We start from the raw sequence: 21,095 nt of genomic DNA on the forward strand, positions 1-21,095 counted from the left end.
AAAAAGGAGAGGTGTGGTTGGGTGAGAAGAGACAATGGGAGCCAGAATGATGAACAGAAAATGAGAGAGGATTGACAAAGACAAGGAAAGGGAGAAGAGAGAAGGAAGGGCATAGAGAGAAGGAAGAGAAAGATGAAAGGCAGAGGGGAGAAGGACAGAGCAGAGTGAGATAAGAGGGAGTGAGGGTGGGCAGGGGTTTGTCACCCCCTGGCTTTCTAGGGTGTTAGAACTCCAGTTGCAGACTAGAATTGAGCTCCTAAAAGATACAGAGATCTGAGCCCAGCCTAGACCTATGAATCAGAATCTCTACAGCTGGGATTCAAACATCTATGCTTTTAGGATATTTCTCAGGCAATTCTGGTATGAAGCTAGGTTAAGAACCGCTGGTTTAGATTAACACTCCTATGCTTGAGTGTGGGGAAGTTCAAGCCGTTGCAGCAGCACTGTCACTCCATAGGACATTTTGTGTTTTTGCGGCTTCTGTCATAGTGTTTAAAAATGGAGGTTTCAAGACCACCTAGAAAAGGAACTTGGTCCTCTGTCCTGTCCTGTGCCGGGGATGGGAACATTGGCTTCTGGACTCATTTCTCAGACCCAGAGGTGGAGGGGTCTGGCCAAGATAGCTCCTTCCCTGCTGACTGCTCTGGGCAGGCTCATGGAAAAACCTCAGGTTTAAGCCCTTGTTTTAAGAAGCAAAATAGGTAAAGAGAAGTGGGAGATATTCTCTGGGTGGCACAGTAGGGCAGAACATTGCTCAATTTCATTTCACTGGGAAGCCCTGAGCAGAAGTCATGGAAACAAGTGAGAAGCTTCTAGAGAGACAAGTGGACTCACAAAGAGAAAAGGCAACTGGAAGAATTAGGAGCGGAGCTTCCTTACTTCCCTCCCCTTTCCTCTGAGAGAGGAAACGCTGGAGCGCTAGAGAGAGCTCTGACATCAGCCCAGCTACACACTGGTTACATAACCTGAGGCCTCCGTGCCCTTGTCTGGTTGATATTAACACACTTAATCAACAGGAAACACTGCACAGAGGTGAGTTAACTTTGTTACTCCCTTCCGTTGTGTGCCAGGAACATACACCTACTTCAGTGGTTGATGGATGTCTCCTCCCTAGGCCTTCTAACAGACGTGACACAGTGACTGTTGGCATATTCACACGGCAACTTCAGTTAGTTCTTAATTTTCAGGAGCAATTACACTGAGCAGAGTTCGGGGAGTTTTTTCCCCTTCCTGAAGCTCAGAGATGACTAAGAGATCAACAGATACGTGTTCCTGAAAGGATTAGCTACCTAGGGCTGCGGGGCGTGTGTTTGTGTGTGTCAAGTGCTATAGTCCTCATTACCTGATGTCCATAATGCTTGTTCTACTTACAGAATCCACAGAGACCTCACACATGACGATGGAGAAGTTTGTCTTTAACTCAACCATCATTTTCAACAACTACTCTGTGCTTAACATGTTTTAGTCTCTGAGGAGGATACAAATGTGGTAGAGACCAGGGTTCTGCCCTCAGTGAGCCTCTAGGCTTATGGATGAGACATCCAGACTCTCAAGGACCAGAAACACAGAGTGATCCGTGAGGGAATCTACTAGGGGTACAAAAGCACACGTTTGGACACAGGAGAGGGCCACGTTGATTCTAAACGGAGGCCCTTGGAAACGTCTTAGAATAAGCTAATGATCTTAACAGGCTGAGATGGGTCAAAGATAGCACAGGAGAAGCACAGCATGTACAAGTGGGCGTGGGAGAGTATGCAGTGCGTGTAGGGAAGAGCGAGTGTTTCCAGGGACTAGGATGGCTGGCAGATGAGGAGTGACACAGAGTGAGACTGATCAGGAAATCAGGTCAGTCCGAGGAGATGAACTGTCAGGCTGACGTGTTTGCATTTGAACTGTTGGTTGCGGGGACTCATTTAAATCTTCTGTGCTGGAAAGTGAATAGATAGGAGACTGGATAAGAGACTACTGAAGAGATGAGGCTGAAGAGGTCACCACCCGCCCCTCCCAGTGGAAAAAGTTCAACTTACCAGCTCTTTGCACTTTATTCCCAAAGCCATCACTTTAGCCTAAGCTTTGTGGATGTTGGTGAAAGCCAGTGTGGAAGGAAAGTCCAGGCCTCGTAACGGCCTTTATAGGCCATGATGTTTTATGGACTACCAGGCACTTTCACTTGCACTGTCTGATCTGGTTCTCAAATCTTATTTGGAAAAGGCCAGGATTATCCAGCCCATTTTAAGCAGGAAAAAACTAAGCCTTTAAGTCCAGGGCCTTATACGCCCAGACCATGCCTCTTTCTACCATTCCATGTTGCTTCTCTCCACTGGCTTCATTCCTCACTGTCTTCTGTCTGGGAAATAAAAGGGTTTTCTATATGCAAAATATCCAGAAGTTTTTGGCATAAATCCACTTCCTGCACTCTTGGGAATTTGTGAAACTTGAAGGCATTTTAGAGAATGTCCCAATGACCCTCCAGGTGTTGTCAATGGCTCTTTCATTTCCTTAGCTTGATAGCCAAACAAAGCTTCAGCATGTCCTGCCCACTCTACTTCAAATCAAACTCCAATACTAACCAGTTCTCACCTTCTTCATGGCTACCACCCCAGCCCGAACACCCTCTTGTCCCGCCTGAACGAGGTCTAGAGCATAAGATCCCCAGTAACAACCACCCCCCGCCGCCCCAGCTTTGGGACCTGGGACATGAGATGGGTTCTATGGTTGGGAGCAGAGGATTTATACTGGGGAGGTTTGAAGTGCTTTCGTACAAGCCAACCGGCTTGGCCACAGGGCGTTTCAAAGAAAACATGTTTGTCCTGGATCCTCTTCTCTCTTAAACTTACATGTCTAAGTTATCTACTTGCTTGTGCTCTTGCCCTCCTGCAGTTAAGTCTCCACTGAGCAGACTTAAAAAAATCAAATCAGGTCAGGCCCTTGCTCAAAATTCTTCAATGGTTTCCCTCCCATGGCTTTTATGGCTCTCAATGATCTGACACCTGCCTGCCTTGCTGACCTCCTCTCCTAGCCTCTCTGCTTTACCCACGGTGTTTGAGTCCTCTTTCCTTGCTGCTGCTGTTTGAATGTGCCAAGCCTACTTCTGCCCCACCAGGTCCTCTGCACTGACGGTCTTTCCAGATGAGTTGCAATTGTCTTCATTCAGATATTGCAGGGCTGGCTGCCTCACCTCATTCAGGTTTCTGCTCAAAGAGCTCCTCCTCAGAGGGGTCTTCCCCCTGCTGTCATGCTCTGTACCTTGTTTTAACCCTTGTACATTTGACTATCTATAAATTAATGTGTTTATTGTTTGTCTCTCTCACTGGGACTTTGTCCAGTTCTCTGCCATATTATCAGCATCTCAAATACTGTAGTTTCTCAGTGATTACCTGTAGAAAGATTTTGAATCAATCAATTTTACAGATGGAGGAACTGAGGTCTAGAGTGGGAAGCACAGGTCAGTAGCAGAAGCATAACTCAGAATAAGTTTTCTAACAGGCCTGTGAAATGTCCTCTGCACCCAGCCTCCTCACTCATATTACATAAAAACCAGGCTCTTTTCTAATATAAAATTCTCATTTTGAGAAAGTAACAGCATTTTACCATCACAGTACACTCTAATTTGCCCTTTTATTTTCTCAAATTCAAACTTGTTAATTATCAGGGCTGGAGGGAACCCTAAAGATAACCTGTCAAGCTTCTATTTTGTAAACGAGGAAACCAAGGCTCAGAGAGGATGTCCCACAGCTGGTGTCGGAAGAACCAGGCTAGAACCCAGCCAGGTCTCTTGACCCCTAGTACAGACACCTTTTCCTTCCCTGCATTGCTTAATATTGAATGTCTATGTCTACTCACAGATTATATTGTTTTCTTTTAAAATGAGTTTCTGTTCCTCATCTTGGCAGGTAGTACCCCAAAATGTACATTCCATAAGGGAGATGGGAAATCATATCCCAGCCAGAAGATCTGCACACAAAAGAAGCCTGAATGCCTCTAGAGGCGCTTGTATCCTGGCTGCAGACTGCTCTTCCAGGTGGGTGAAGCATTCTAACGTGTAGTGACGTTCTCGCTTTGACCAGGCTACTCCCTGCCTGTGTGCCCTCGTGTGAGCTCTCGGGACCTCGGTTTCCTCTTCTGTGAGGTGGGAGAAACATGCCCTGAAGTGCTGGATGAGAAAGTGCTTGTGCACCAGAGGGCTGTGTAAGGGTGGGAGGAGCTGATTCCTAGTGACCGCAGTAGGTCTGGGCAATAGGGCACCTCGTATAGCCACAAACCACCTTCCCCTCCCGGGGTTTGAGACTTGGGAGAGGGGCCCTGGGGGTTGGCTACAGAAAGCTCAGTTTGGTGAATTTGTCGTGTTAAGCCAACCCTTATACTAAAATTGGCCATGGGTGGGGGTGGGAGAATTCACGTCTCTTTTTGTCCTGGCTCCTCTTATAAGTGGTTCTTAAACTCATAACAATCCAGGAACTATAAAACAAAACAAAGACAAAACCCAAAGTCATCTCATTCAGAGCCTCAGCACTTCAACAGGAGTCTGAAGGAAGCAACTCAGACTTCCCTATTCACAAAAAGGTACTTAAACAGCCAGCGACCATGCGTTTAAGAGAAGGAGTGAGACGGGGAGAGATGCCTAGAGGCAGAGACTGGGATAGATGCCGGCTAAGCAGGGCGGGAAGGGAGGGAGACGTGTGGAGAAGTCAGGAAAGGATTGAGGGGAGGGAAGAAAAACAAAGAGAGTGAGGACAGGGAGAGAGAAGACAAAAGAAAGATTGAATGAGGAATATTCTGAGAGAGGAATTCAGAGAAAGGCTATGGAAAAGGAAAAGAGGAGAGAGGAAAACGTGTGCAGGGGGAGGCTTGGGAGGAGCTGGAGTCTGGGGAGGGAGCGAGAAGAGATGCCAGAGCACAGAGCAAGATGGTGAGCTGCTGTTTCTTCTTTGACTGGCGCCTGTTTTAGAAAAACTTTCCTTTCCTACTCAATGGGACTGCCAAGGACCTGGATAAAGGAGATATGACGTCATTTGGAGGTGCCTTAGGACAATTGTGCTGACCTAACTAAACTCCGAGTCCCCAGTTAAGAGTCAGGGAGCACTGTAGGATGTACAGAGACTATAACATGTATTTTCTAGGGTTGGGTTCCACAGCTCCAGATTAATTGCTTTCTTAGGCTGCTCCAATACATGAGTGACTTTTTAATACCCCACTCTGTACTTAGCCTTGCCTGGACTTGCACAGCCCTGGAAGATTTAATACTTCTTGCTGTGCATTCCCTTCTTGCCTTGGCTTACAGGTATAAAAGGAAATAGTGACAATTATCCAAGCCATTCAGGACCCCTCCCGACCCCTCCCACCTCTCAACATTGTGGTCTGGGTCTATGTGTTGAGAATATCCTAATTCCCCATGCAAGCTTCACTTGTTTCTGGAGATGCAGCGTATCTTTTTAGCTACTATTGGATTTTTTGAAGTTCATAAAATATCAGCCTTTGGAGATGAAGGGATTATTTGCTCCATGCCAGGAAATTAGCTGGCTCTTCCTTGATAAGGGACTATTTTGAAAAAAGCTGTCAGAACTCTGACCTGGATGGCAAACACTTAACCAGACTACAACCAGAATCCTAAGACAGCTTTCCTTAACCTTTTTTATGTGTTAAAGGGAGCAAGGAGGGCTGTATGTAACTAAGAGTCTGTTGATTCTTTCCCTACACATGGACACACAATGATGGTCACATATGTTCAGGGGTGTCCTGGACTTTTACATGTCCAGATTGGGGTTTCTTGACCTAACATTGTTCCCACTGACCAGGAATCTGTTAGAAAAGTCAGAGTTGAGTGAAAAGAACCCTAGCCTTGAAATTTGGAGGTCTGATCTTTGCACAAATTGTACAGTATGCGAGCCACAGCAGTTTATTGATATTTCCAGGCCTTAATGATTCAAATTCTGAGGCTTATTAGATAACTCTGAGATTGCCTTCTCTCTCTCTTTCTCTCTCTCACTCTCAGTATATTTTGTCACAGTAGAATGGCAGGTAGATCAGAAGTGTCTCTGTTGTTGAGAAAGAGGGAGGGAGGGTGAGCCAATGTTACCTTCTGACCCAGAATAGAGAAGAGTGAAGTTCTTTTAAAGCCCCATTGCATGTTCATCCACAAGACTTTTTACAGAGATAATGGAGGAAAAGAAGGTGGGTCAGTCCTTCTAATGTTCATATTCCATTCTCAAATCTCTTCTTAGAGAAATGATTCCGAAACCTCCTCGTGCCATAGACATACACTTTTGCGTTTGTTTAGCCCTCCTCAAATGTGTGAGATAACGACAGACGGGGTTGTCTGGGTGCATTTATGTGTATGCACCTATGTGTGATTGTGTATTTGCTCTTCATGGCTGAGTCTTTGAGCCTCTGTTTGTGTGTCATCGAGTGCGCACCTGTGAGTGTGTGAGTGAAATTATGGAATGTGTTCGTAGCAGTGAGGGAAATAAAAGATTGTGTAAATAACGTAGCGTGTGGAATCGCGTGTGCCTGTGCGTGTGCAATACTTTTTTTCTTTTTTTCAAGTAAGCCACTTTAGATCGTGTCTCCTCCCCTCACTTCTGTGATTGATTTCCCGAGGCTAATGGTGCGTAAAAGCGCTGGTGAGATCTGGGGGCGCCTCCTATCCTGACGTCAGAGAGAGAGTTTAAAAAGGGGTGAGACGGATGAGAGCACACAAGCCGCTTTAGGAGTGGCGAGGTTCAGAGCCCTCGCTGCTGCCTGCGGATTCTCGCCTAGAGTTTGACCAGCCGCTCTCTAGGTCGGCTTCCCCGGGGCGCCGAGATGCTGTCCTGCCGCCTTCAGTGTGCGCTGGCTGCGCTCTCCATCGTCCTGGCCCTGGGCGGTGTCACCGGCGCGCCCTCGGACCCCAGACTCCGTCAGTTTCTGCAGAAGTCCCTGGCTGCTGCCGCGGGGAAGCAGGTAAGGAGACTCCCTCGAAGCCTTTTCCTCCCTCTCGCGATTCCCCCAGCCCTCCCTTAGCCTTGCTCTTCTCCTCTGGGTTTGGACGTAAGCGTGCTAGTCCTCCTAAGGAATTTAGGTGCTTTTCTGGGTCCCTCAGCTTCCAAAGTTCTTAAGAAAACTTTCCAAGTCTGGAATTCCCTCTTACCTCTTTTTTCTGATCAGGGCAGTCGTTCACAGTTCAGGTAAGTTCTTTGGCATTCCAAGAAAATTCCAAGACCTGGGTAGTTGTCTGAGCCGGAAGGGATGATGGCATCTATCCCCGGTGCTGACCAGGGGAGGTGCTGACCCAGGTGCTGAAATGCGGATCTCTGAAGCAGCTACCTTCCTAAGCGGTACCTCCTTCCACACCACAGGACTGGGGCAAGGGGCACTCTACAGACCAAACAATATGTTTGCGATTGTGAGGTCTTGTTACCCCACAGTTTGCTTAGCAAAAACGGTAAGAACAATTCCAGTTTGTAGCTCATGATACGGAAACTGAGTTAAACTGTTGGCACATGCTTTATCTTTGCAAAACCTGCTTTAATGACATTTGTGTATGTGTGTGTGTGTGTGTGTGTGTGTGTGTGTGTGTGTGTGTGTGTTAAGCCTACAGAGGGATAAGGCTTGCAGAAACATTTGAGCTTTTGAAACCTTTTTCTGTAACTTAGTGATTATAGCAACTACCCTTATCCTTAATTGATTTTAAATGTGACAAAAAGTGCACAGCTGTGAAAACTGGGTTTTGTGTGTGACTAAATCTGTTTTTCAAACTAAGCTTTTCTATATCTTCTTCTCCATCCTCCTCTTCCTCCCTCCCTCCCCCCATTCCCTTCTCCTCTCTACAGGAACTGGCCAAGTACTTCTTGGCGGAGCTGCTGTCTGAACCCAACCAGACGGAGAATGATGCCCTGGAACCTGAAGATTTGTCCCAGGCTGCTGAGCAGGATGAAATGAGGCTGGAGCTGCAGAGATCTGCTAACTCAAACCCAGCTATGGCCCCCCGAGAACGCAAAGCTGGCTGCAAGAATTTCTTCTGGAAGACATTCACATCCTGTTAGCTTTATTAATTATTATTGTCTATGTCAGACCTCTGATCCTTCTCCTCCAAACCCCCTCTCTATTCCCTAATCCCCCAAATCCTCAGCAAGACCCTTGCATTAGAAATTGAAGACTGTAAATATAAAATAAAATTATCGTGAAATTATGAAAAACACGGATTTGGTTTCTTACTGAGTAAACCTTTCTGTTTAATAATACATGACAAACTTGACTGGTGGTTTCAGTTTTCTTTGAGATATGCACTCCAGTGCTCATAGACATCTATTTAAAATTCCCTGTGGCAAGCCGGGTGTGGTGGCTTGCTCCTGTAGCCCCAGCTACTCAGGAGGTAGAGGCAGGAGGATTGCTTGAACTCAGGAGTTTGGGTCTAGCCTGGGCAATAGAGTGAGACTCTGTCTCTTAAAAAATAAATATTAAAAAATAAAAGAAATAAAATTCTCTGTGGCAATAAATGTTATGTTTTAAATGGTAACCCTTATAATTTGGGTTATTTCAAATTGAAATAATTACAAGTAATTCCATGCATTCAAACTTTAATCCAGTGATAATTATTGGGAGCAGCTACCACAAACATCAATTATATATTAAATACACTTAAAATTATATGTTGAATTATTAAAATGAGTATATATGGGTAGGCAGGCCAAAATGTCCAACTACACACCAGGTTTATGTAAAAATATGTAATATATGAAAAATGAAAAGGAAAAATCATTTAGTGGTTGGGGAGAAAAGGTGGTTTAAATAGCTAAATTAAAGTTCTGAATTTGTTTCTAGTCTGTGAACATTTATCTAGAGAAATACCATTGCTTTTATATCTTCTTTGACAATCCTCTCTAACTAAACAATGCCAAACAACTATCTCTGTTCTAAAAGTAAGCTTCTAAAATATTTTTTCTCAAGATGAATATCATTTTTATTATAAGATGTCAGCATGGAAGTACTGAGTTGCAAGATACATGTGTGTTGGGTTACCTCACTGAATGCTATGCTATATTGAAGGCATCAGACCTTAAAATCATAACCCAGAATAACTGCGGGAGGCATCTGAAGTCTTTTTAATTTTATCAAAATGAGAGTCAAAAAAACCACAAAAATAATAAAAAGCTCAATAAATTATAGCTATTAGTATTACAGCAACATACTAAATGTGACCACTCAAGACAGAGATAAAAACATTGCTAATTTAACTTACAGAGACCTGAAATAGATGTCCTTTTGAGGATATGTGTATTAGCTATCAACCATATTTCTGTATAGCTGCTGAAATTATAAACCAAATATAAATATGTAGACTTAACATAAATCCTCATATTATAAACTTACTAATGGCAGCATACAAACATCTAAGAGGAACTTCATATTTTGTAGAAAATATTTGTGTTAGATAATACACATTTTTAATATGAAAGTGGCTGGCTTAGTGGAAGTTAATTCCTAAACAGCTGATCAAGCAAGAGAAAAAATCCAAGCCAATTTGCTAATCTCTGTGAAAACAGAACATCCTTTGAGGTTCTGGTGCATCTTTTATTTACAAGACTTTTAGGGAGGAATTAATGCGTGTCCACTTAGGGGACCTGTCTGTGCTAAATGCCTTATGTACATCTGGTTACCAACCAACTGAGTGGAGTAATAGAATCGCGTTACCATGATTAAAGCACAGAAGAGAACTCAATTTAATTGTTTTCTGAGCAATGCAGAGAATGTATGAGTGCCAGGGGATTTTAAGTTGTATCGTCTTTAGTTGTCAGTTCCCAATAGTAGCATGGAAATAATTGGCAAAAATTATGTAGTCAGGTGCCCACATAGATATATTTTTTATTTAAAGTTTAAATTGGATAAAACATTTTAACATGGTGAACTACCTTCCAGCCTACTTGGTCCACCTTCATAAGCAGAGGATTGTATTAGAAAGGGCATTCACATCCCTTTCAGATGTGACTGCATGTTGTACTTTGTCACTGAAAAGGGTGCTCAAGGAGTGTTGGTTCTGGGCCATTTTAAATAATATACAGAGCATAGCTTTGTTCTATTTTGTTTTGTTTTGCTTTAAATATACAGAAGGTCTTACTTTTTGCTTCCTATTGAGTTCATTTGAGTTCCTCCTGAGTTTCATTCACCGAAAGAGTCTAGCCTTCTAGCCTGTTTATTATCTAGCCACAATGAACCATTTAGATATTTTCCTTTTTCCCCTTGCTACAGCCATGTGCTTCAGCTATCCTTAGCAGTTTGCTATTTCTTTTAATGGAGGAACTTGGGAAAGGTGTTCTTTGTTTCTGGGCCTTAGTTTCCCCATCTGAAGATAGGCATATAATAGAACCACCCCCCTGACAATTAAAAGGACTCACTGAGACCATGTATTTAAAATTCTTAGTACTTAGTAAATGTTAGATGTTATAACTGGTGTCAATTTTGTTCTCACATATGGTATGTTTTCTAGCCTTTGTTACTTCATGTCATTTCCACCGGCCAACCCTAATCCAGCCTTCAAGACACATTATATGCTTATTACTTGATAAAATTCTGTCTTATGTTCTGAATTGGAATATCTACCTTCTCTGAGTACTTAATCTGTGTCTCTTCCACAGTGTTTACTTATCACTTTCTACCATTCATTATAGTTGCATGAGTGTATGTAAGAGAGTGAGTGTGCATAAACTTCCTTTGAATAGATATATGTCAGATTCATATGTATGATCTAGTCAGTATCTCATACAGTGTCTGGCACATAGCAATTTCTCAGTGTTAATTGAAAGAATGAATAACCTATGAACTTACAGTGTCTAGTGAAACAAAGCTCTATTTACTAGGTGATGACATTCTTCCTTAATGCTTTAGTTAGCACAGAAAAATGACATTAGTGGCTATTCTAGGTGATGCTAGTGTGGCAACAGAAAGATATAGCACATAGTCATGATTTTAATAACTATTGAAGCATGTGGCTAGCAAACTCACTCATTTTGGAAGCTTCAATCAGTCAAGGTTTCTTTAACCATTATATAGACTCCCAGTAGGGGTGCTTAACTGCCCACCAAACATGGGGCTCACAGTCCTGGGGATTTTGATTCACTAGCACTCTTCTCATATTTGTTTATTTCAAGATTATGCAGATTTATTTTTGGTACTAATGTAGGACCAATTTTCTTGGCCTTGGCTCAACTACTCTCAATATACAGACAATTCTGTTTTATGGTGGCACAAAGTATACCTTTAACTCTGGATATCCAAAATAAAAGAGGGCTCAGAAATTATCTTGCTCTCACCACTTATTTTACTGAAAGATGACTTAGAGAGGTAGATTATCTTCCCAAGATAACACAGTAAGTTGATGCAGAATTTAGATAAAGCCTAGGTTCCCTCTCTCTTACCTCAGGGTTGTTTTTATTATCCTACTACACTGCCCCTCAAGGAATCTGCCCTTCCAGATAACTGGTGTGTTTCATTAGTATTATGTGAATACTGATTTTGTCCCTGGAGCTTCCTTACCTTCCACCGAAGAACTTGTCTGCTTCTGAAAGGGAACAGGACAATTGGTACAAAATAACTTCTTGTGGTCATAGAAAGACACTGGGAAGAGATTGTAAAGACATTGATTAGGAGGAAAAGAAACTCAAGGGAGACAGTCTTTTACTACATTAGACCCAAGGAACAAAGACCGATTCTATCCTAGAGTGGAGACAAGGGCCTGCCCCAGAAAGCAGGCAAATTTTCACAATCAAGAAATGGCAGTATTCACAGAGATCTGGTCTTTCAAGAAGTTATAATACACATCTACAAAACTAGGGTGTAAACACCTCAATGACCACTCCTACCTCTTTAGTAAGTGAGAATGATTGCTTTAATTCCAGGTGTTCTACTTACTATTACCTACATACTATTACCTTACTATTACCTAAAAAGCTCTCAGGACCACATGCTGCCGGGAAACAAAGTTTGTACAATAAGGTCTTTACTTTCAGGGAATTGAGTCTAACAGGTAAGACACATTCATTGAAAATACCCAAGTTCTATAATGGAGGTTTGTATGGTGTAGTGGAAAAGAGAAAGGTGTCAGCAACCCCTTCTTTCTTTTTTCTCTGAACTATTCTTCTTATTAGTTTTTAATTATGGTTTGGAAATCTCAGTGATTTTATTCTAGATGGAATGAATAAGTTATAGGTATAATGATGTAGTATCCACTTTCATAACATAATCTAGGTTAGCTTGAAAATGTTAATATTTCTCTTTTGCATATGAAAAGGCTGAGAATCAGAGATATTAAGTAACTTGCCAAAGATGTTCCCAGGTGGCTAGAGGTAGAGATGAAACCAGGTCATCTGATTTCCAATCCAGTGCTCTGCCTACTGTGTCTTAGGGGAAAGAAGGGAGTTAAAGGAAAATTGTAACTTGCTGGGCAAATTAAGAACAGATCAGCTCCAGACCATCTTAACTAAGCTCTTCTAGCTATAATACAAATGGGTATTCCTACTCTATTATTGTTAGAGGGGAAAGAGATTTAGGCTCTGGGATTGGGATTTGATTTTGTGACTTCATTAAGGGCATTATCTCCAAGGAACTGTTTGTAATTTTTCTTTTCACATGTTCAATAGCATGGCTTTAGCTTTACTAAATGAACGAACGAATAAATGAACAAACAAAAAACCCCCATAAATTAATGACTTTAGATTTTAAACACTCATTTTCCCACTCAATCCCTCATATGCAGCTGTAGTACAACCCTGGCTGTGGGCATTTTTAGCTTGAAGCAATTACAAATCTATTGGTCACAGGTTTTATTTAGTGCACAGCCTACGGCATCTGCTCATGTATGACTGGGTAGTAGCCACGTCTTCTGCTCTCCGGCTTTGTAGGTATATCCTGGAAAAGTTGGCCTGAAGCAGAGATTTGGGGACCTGAGTATTTTCTTTGAAATTTATAAATGAGGTCAACTTTTATATAAATAAGCATTTATGCCACTGAAGTTGATATACCTCTCAAGATCTAAGATAAATATTCTAGGTCACATAGGTAGTCATCTCATTCCCATTAGCTTCATGTGTCTCCAAAATATAGTACACTAAGATGGTGAAATTGTTATCCAGATATTAAATAGTACTATTAAACAATATTTCAAAGAAATTCAGGCATTTAAATTACAGTTCAAATAGTTAAGAAAGATAACATATTCAGTTAATTGTTGCTTAATTCTTTCTTGTATTAAAAAATCTGAAAGTTCCAATGCTGCGTTAAGGTCAGATGACACATTATGGGAAGGAAAATACTAAACTGCCATAGGATTGCTATCTTGGATATCAATTTATTTGACTACAAAATGCCTGCTGTGAGAGTCAAGATTTACAAATTTCACTAGTATATAGCTCTTTTTCACTTTTCCGGCTACATCTACTCACTCTCGAACAAGGATGGAAAACAATGATTTTACTAGACTTCTCCCCACCCTCTTCTTCATCATTAATTTCATTTGTTACTATACATGGATTGGCCTGATGTACTCATGAGTATAATCTCCATTCAAGTTCTGTAGCCTTTGAGAAGGTTTCTGGAATGTCTTGGCTCCTAGTCTCTTTCTCTCATCTGAATTACCAAAACACTTTGTTCATGGTTTACTCATTTGTCATTGCAGTGAACAGATCTCTGAAGTTGTTGCAGCTGCCCTCCTTCTTTTTCCTTTGTCCTCCTTCTCCTCCCAGTCCTTTTCTAATAGCCAATTTGAGTAAACCACTCCTCTGAGCATTCCCAGCCATCTGGTTGATATTGTCTTTGCCCCACCCGAGTCAGAGCTTCAAGCATGTCCATCCCCCAGACGGTGTGCACCACATCCATTAGGTGTGAATGGGCCCATGTGGTTGAAATTGACTCCATTGCTAGTTCAGAAACGATACTAGAATGGGTTAAGCCAATTAGAATATACCATCCCCTGTTCACAAGAATTGGTTCGTGGATCATCACATGACCAATCACAAGAACCTCAGGACTTTTTTGGGCACTGCTGTAACATTTCTTTTGTGCCAATTGTGGATGAAGCAGCATGTAGTCCTGAGGGCTTTTGCCAATCATATTGAGACTTTTAGTGCAATTTGAAGGTCTGTTGTAGACGGCAGAGTGGAGAGATGTAACAGAACTGTGTCTTTTGTTTTCTCATTAAAGTACAATATCAACTTTAACTAAAATGAAAGAAAGATTTTCACCATTGTACTTTTCGTATGTACGATCCAATAAATTCTCTTTATTTTTTTAAAGATAGTTTGGGTAAGATTTTTCTTTACTTTTAACCAAAGTTTTATTATACACACACTGAGTAATACCTTATGTTGTTAGTGTTGTGTGTGTGCATGTACACATGTACATTTATTTCTATGGCTATGCTTTTATTTATACATCTATGGCTATTTATATATTTACACTTCCCATAACTTTCCAATTAAGATGAAAGTTAGGAGAAGAAAAAGACTAGACTTTACTAGACTTTATATTTATCAAAAATCCCAGTGTGTGACCGGCACACACAACTTCTTTACAAATGGTTTTGATAATAAAGAAGATAAGAGTTGCTTGCATTTAAAAAATATTTTCCAATTTATTAAAGTGTTCTACAACTGTTATGTCATTGGATCTTCACATATTTTATAATTCACAATTTAGGCATTAGGGCAAAATTTATACCTCAATTTTTTACAGATGTAGAAACTAATGTTCAAAGTATTTCAATAACTTGCCCAAAGTCACTGATGGCTTAACTTGCAAAGTTTAAAATTAAAACAATGTCTTCTGAAGAATTAGCCCTTCAGAAATGTATGGAAATTAATTATTTCCCTTACCTGAGTGCTCTTTTCTCCAGACCAAATTACTTCAGTTACTTTAACATTTCTTGCATAGCATGGCTTCAAATTCTCCTCACCACCTTGAACGCTCTGTCTAAGCACTGCTTAAATTTATCTATATATTTCTTTAAGGGTAATATCCAAAACAGAATGCAGTACCACAGGTGAAAGCTGACTGGTAGAAAAAAAGGGAACTCCCTCCTCCTTCTAGATCAGGGACTCCCTTCTATTAATGCAGCCTGAGAGTGGGGCTGTAGTGTTATAGCTGTTCACTTTCAGTGGGTGCTATCTTGTGCAGATCCATCTATAAACTGGTACCAACTTTTTAATTAATCAAATAGTGATAGGAAAAGCCCTCCATGAGATGATGGATATGGGTTGAGATAGAAAAAGCAATGAAGTAGTATTAATAGTAGGGACTATGAGTTTCTGGGCCACTTGCTCATGGAACTTAGTTGTGCCTTCAAGATGTGCATGAATCCCAGTCCCTACATACCACTCCTATTTGTTGTTGGAGTTCTGCTATGTGCATCAAAAATGTATGGGTTGGTGAACTGGACAGTACCCATTTCCTGGAAGCTCAGGCTGCATTGTAACTTGATGGCCCCTGGTCAAGTATTCAGTCTCTACTAGGGTCCAAGAAAAAGTCAGCAGCTGTTGGGTTTTTTTTTTTTTTTTTGAAGAAATATGTTTGTCTATATAGGATAGAATAGCTTAATTCCAAAATATGACTCACCATGCATCACCTACGGGAGCCAGCCAAATGTTTTCTAAAGCCTTCCTATGTGCCACACACACTCCAAACATTATAGATTTTCTGGGAATTGTGGTCAAAGTGGTAGAGCTGCTTGCACAGAAGCCTAGGCCTTTCTCAAAGACCTCTTTTCTTCTGAGTCTTCCTAAAACCTGGAAGAATTTCAAATTACTTGGTAATGGGCCTTTGTAGTATGTCCAAATAAAATATGTGTATATATGTTATACAGCCAGGATAACTGAGAAAAAAAGACAAAAATGACTAATATCAGAAATTAAAGAGGTAATTATCACTAATTCTGCAGCCACTAAAAGGATAATAAAGGAATATATGAACAGCTCCATGCCCGTTAAGTTTAATAATTTAGATGAAATAGACCAATTCTTAAAAGACGAAAACCACCAAAATTCACACAGGAGAAATAGATAAGCTTTCTACAAAAGAAATTGAATAAGGAAATGAATAACCTTCCAAAAATAAAGAACCAGGTCCAGATGGTCTTATCGGTGAATTCTATCAAACATTTAAGGAGTAAATTATGCTAATTGCTTACAATCTCTTTTCTTTCTTTCTTTTTTTCTTTCTTTCTTTCTTTCTCTCTTTCTCTCTTTCGTCTCACTCTGTTGTCCAGGCTAGAGTGCCATGGCATCAGCCTAGCTGACTGCAACATCAAACTCCTAAGCTCAAGTGATCCTACTGCCTCAGCCTCCCAAGTAGCTGGGGCTACAGGCATGTGCCACCATGCTCAGCTAATTTTTTCTATTTTTAGTAGAGGCAGGGTCTCACTCTTGCTCAGGCTGGTCTTGAACTCCTGACCCCAAGCGATCCTCCTGCTTTGGCCTCCCAGAGTGGTAGGATTACAGGTGTTGAGCCACCACCTCCAACCATAATTGTTTACAATCTCTTCCAGAAAATAGAAGTGGAGGGAAGCAGATAAATCACTACAAGAAAGGAAAACTACAGATCAATATTTCTCATGGACAGAGATGTGCAAATCAACAAAATATTATCAAATCAAAACCAACAATGGATAAAAAGAATTATACAACAACCAAGTAGAACCTTTTTCTAGATATGCAAGGCTGATTCAACATTCAAAAATAAATTAATGTAATTCATACATCAACAAGCTAAAGCAGAAAAATCATCTGATCATATCAATAGATTCAGAAAAAGCATTTGACAAAATCTAAAACTTGATCAAGATAACAGCTCTCAGTAAACTAGGAGTAGAGGAGAAATTCCTCCATGTGATAAAGAATGTCTACAACAAACCTACAGCTAAGATCATACTTAACGGTGAGAAACTAGATGTTTCCTCTCTAATATTTGGAAAAGGTTAAGTATGTCCCCTCTCCATACTCCTGTTCAACGTCATACAGGAAGTTGTAGTTAATATAAGAAAAAAAGAAAAGAAAAGAAAAAGTGTAAAGATTAGAAAGGAAGAAATAAAGTTGTCTTTGTTCACAGATGGCATGATTGTCTATATAGAAAATCCTAAAGAATTAGTAACAACAACAAAATACTCTGGAATTCGTAAGTAATTTTAGTGAGGTTGCATGATACAAAGTTAATATACAAAAGACACTTGCTTTCCAGATACTTGAAAGGAACAATTGGAATTTAAAATGAAAATGCAATTACATTAGCATCCAAAAAAAGAAAGAAAGAAAGAAAGAAAGAAAGAAAGAGAAAGAAAGAAAAAGAAAGAAAGAGCCAGATATAATCTACCAAAATATATACAGGGTCTATATGAGGAAAACTATGAAACTCTGATGAAATAAATTAAAGAAGATTCAAATAAGTGGGGAGATATTCCATGTTTGTGGGTAGGATGATTCAACATTGTAAAGATGTCAATTCTTCTCAACTTGATCTATAGATTCAGTGTAATCTCAATCAAAATATCATCCAGATATATGATAGATAATGACCAGTGGATTCTAAAGTTTATATGCAAACACAAAAGACCCAGAATAGCCAACACAACATTGAAGAACATAGTTGGAGGACAGACACTACCATATATCAAAATTTACTATAAAGCTACAATAGTCAAGACAACTGGGTATTGAAGAAATAATCGACAAATAGTTAAATGGAATAGAACAGAGAGCCCAAAAATAGGGCCACAGATTATAGTCAATTGATCTTTGACAAATGAGTAAAGACAATTCAGTGAAGAAATAATAGTATTTTCCAGCAAATATTGATACTGGGATAATTGGGTATCCATATGCAAAACGAAAAACAAAGCAACAAACAAAACAAAACAAAACAAAAACCCAAAGAATCTAGACACAGATCATACACCTTTTGCAAAAATTTACTCAAAATGTACCTAAATGTAAATACAAATATATAAATCATCTAGAAGATAACACAGGAGAAAATCTAGGTGACTTTTAGATTCAGCACCAAAAGGATGATCCATGAAAGAAAAATTAATAAGTTCAACTTTATTAAAATTAAAAACATCTTCTCTGTGAAAGACACTGCTAAGAGAATGAAAAGACAAGCCATAGACTTGGATAAACTATTGCAGAACACACATTTGACCAAGGACTTCTGCCCAAAATATACAAAGAACTCTTAAAACTCAACAACAAAACAACTCAATTTCAAAAATGGGCAAAAGATCTGAAGAGACACCTCATTGAAAAAAGAATTTCAAATTGAGAAGATACACGGATGACAAATACACATATGAAAAGACGCTCAACATTGTATATCATTTGGGAATTGCAAATTAAAAAAAATGAGATACCATTGCACATTTGTTAGAATGGCTAAAATCCAAAAAACTGACAATATCAAATGTTAATAAGGATGTGGGGCAAGAGGAACTCTCATTCATTGCTGGCAGAAATGCAAAATAATACAGCCACTTTGGAAGACAGTCTGGCAATTTCTTACAAAGTTAAACATAGTCCATTGCTGTATTTAAACATAGTTGGAAACATATCTGCACAAAAACCTGAATGAGTGTTTGTAACAGCTTTGTGCATAGTTTCCAAAAACTGGAAGCAACCAAGATGCCCTTCAACAGATGAATAGATGAACAAACTGTGGCACATCTATACAATGGAATATTACTTAGTAATAAAAAGAAATGCCCTGTCAAGCCACAGCAAGACATAGAGGAACCTTAAACATAGTGTCAGTGAAAGCCATTCTGAAAAGGGTACATACTGTATAATTCCAACTATATGACATTCTAGGAAAGTCAAAGCTATAGAGACAATAAGAAGATCAGTGATTACCATGGAATCAGGGGAGTGGGAAGGGATAAATAGGTAAAGCACAGGGGATTTTAGGGATATTCTGTATGACATGATATGTATTCTGCATGGTAGTGTAATGGTGAATTCATGATATTATGCACTTGTCAAAACCCATAAAACTGTACAACACAAGAGTGAACCTCATTAGAAACTATGGATTTCAGTTAATAATAACATATTAATATTAGTTCATTAATTATAACAAATTTATCACTAATGCAAGATGTTAATAGTAGGGAAAACTATGTGGATAAAGGGATCTCTCTGTACCAGTTGCTCCATTTTTCTGTAAATCTAGAAATTGTTCTAAGAAATTAGTTTAAAAAGTGAAACCATTGCCTAATTCAAGGTCACAGAGATTTATTCCTATGTTTTCTTCTAATAATTTTGTACTTTTAGCTCTTACATTTTGGACCCGTTTTGAATTAATTGTAATATATAATATGAAGTAGGGGTCTAACTCCATTCTTATGTATGTAGATATCAAGTTGCTCCAGCATTTACTGAAGACACTGTGTTAGTCTGAGTTCTCCAAAGTAACAGACCAATAGGAGATTGGTCTATATCTATTAGAAGATTGATATCTATCTGTCTAAATAGATTTATTGTAAGGAATTGGCTCACACAATTATGGAGAGTAAGAAGTCCAAAGATCTGTATCTGGGAAGCTGGAGACCCAGAAGGGCTGATGGTACAGTTCTAGTCCAAGTCCAAGTCCAAGTCCAAAAGTAGAATAAGACCAATGTTCCAGCTCTAAGACAGTCAGCAGAGAGAGCGAATTCTCTCTCACTCAGCCTATTCAGGCCTTCAATGGATTGGATAAATCCCACCCACACTGGTGAGGGCAATCTGCTTTTCTCAGTCTACCAATTCAAATGTTGATCTCATTCAGAGACACTCTCAAAGACATACCCAGAATAAAGTTTAACCAAATATTGAGTATGTCATGGCCCAGACAAGATGACATATAAAACTAACCATCACAGAGACTTTTCTTTCCCCATTGAGTTGTCTTGGTACTCTTGTTGAAAATCGATTGACCGTATACACAAGGGTTGTTTCTGGAGTCTCAGTTCTACTATATTGATGTATATGTTTATCCTCATGCCACTACCATACTGTCTCGATTACTGTGGCTTCACAGTAACTTTTAAAATTGGGAAGTGCGAGTCCTCCAACTTTGTCCTTTTTCAAGATTGTTTTCATTATTCAGGATCCCTCCCTTCCATTTTCATGTGGATTTTAGGATCAGCTTTTACATTTATGTAAAAAAAAATTCCTTTATTTTTAACTCAGCTGAGTCGCTTTATATAAAGTGGTTTGTTATAGACAACATATAGTTGGATCTTGCTTTTTTATCGACATTCTTTGACAATCTCATATAACTAAAATGTTTATATCCCCATAATATCCTGAATAAATAAAAAAATAGATCATCATATTTAAAGTGATTAGTAATATGTTTGGGTGCTTGTAACTGTTTTCTACTTTTTGCATTTGTTTTTTGCCTCTTCTCCTTCTCCCCTCACCTTTTCTTACAGTCTTTGCTTTTAACGGTTGCTGTAGACTTTACAATATAAATTTTAAACTAATTTCACTTCCTCATATGCTAAAATCAGCCAATACATTGCAACTGTTATTAGTTTAAACTAACAGTTATACTTTAGATCACTTAAGAATAAGAAAACTAAAATATTTTATTTTATTTTGATTTATCTCTTCTCTGATGTTCTTTCTTTCTTTATGTATTTCTAAGTTTCTGACAAATATTATATTACTTCTGCCTGAAAAGCTTCTTTCAATATTTCTTGCGGGGCAGTTCTAATGTCAATGAATTCTCTAAATTTTTGTTTGTCTAAAAAAGAATTTCTGCTTCACTTTTAAAGAGTAATTTTGCTAGATATAGAATTCTAGATTTTGGGTTTTTTCCCCAATGTTTATTTACTTCATGCTCTTATCACTTATATTATTACTGGCAAGAAATCTGCTCTATAGGTAAGGTTTCTTTTGTTTTCTCCTTTGATTTATCTCAAGATTTTCTTTGTGTCTTTGGTTTTCTGCAGTTTGAATATGATACATCTGGGTGTTTGTTTTGTTTGATTTAGTTTGGTAAATATCCTGCTTGGTGTACTTTGAGCTTCCTCTGATTTGGTATCCATCATTAATTTTGGATGGTTCTCTGACATTATTACTTTAAATACTTCATGTGCTCTA

General features: G+C 39.5%; 1 protein-coding gene across 1 annotated transcript; it reads left to right on the top strand.

Annotated features, from left to right (window-relative positions):
- Window positions 1–6,676: 6,676 nt before the first annotated feature.
- On the top strand, window positions 6,677–8,174 carry SST (somatostatin). The gene is made up of 2 exons (XM_012641872.1): window positions 6,677–6,939; window positions 7,809–8,174. Exons 1-2 carry the CDS (start codon window positions 6,802–6,804, stop codon window positions 8,019–8,021), a joined length of 351 nt encoding a protein of 116 aa, XP_012497326.1. The 5' UTR covers window positions 6,677–6,801; the 3' UTR covers window positions 8,022–8,174.
- Window positions 8,175–21,095: the final 12,921 nt, after the last annotated feature.

Source organism: Propithecus coquereli, unplaced genomic scaffold (genome assembly GCF_000956105.1).
Source record: "Propithecus coquereli isolate 6110/MARCELLA unplaced genomic scaffold, Pcoq_1.0 Scaffold10, whole genome shotgun sequence".
In the NCBI taxonomy this organism is placed as follows: Eukaryota; Metazoa; Chordata; class Mammalia; order Primates; family Indriidae; genus Propithecus; species Propithecus coquereli.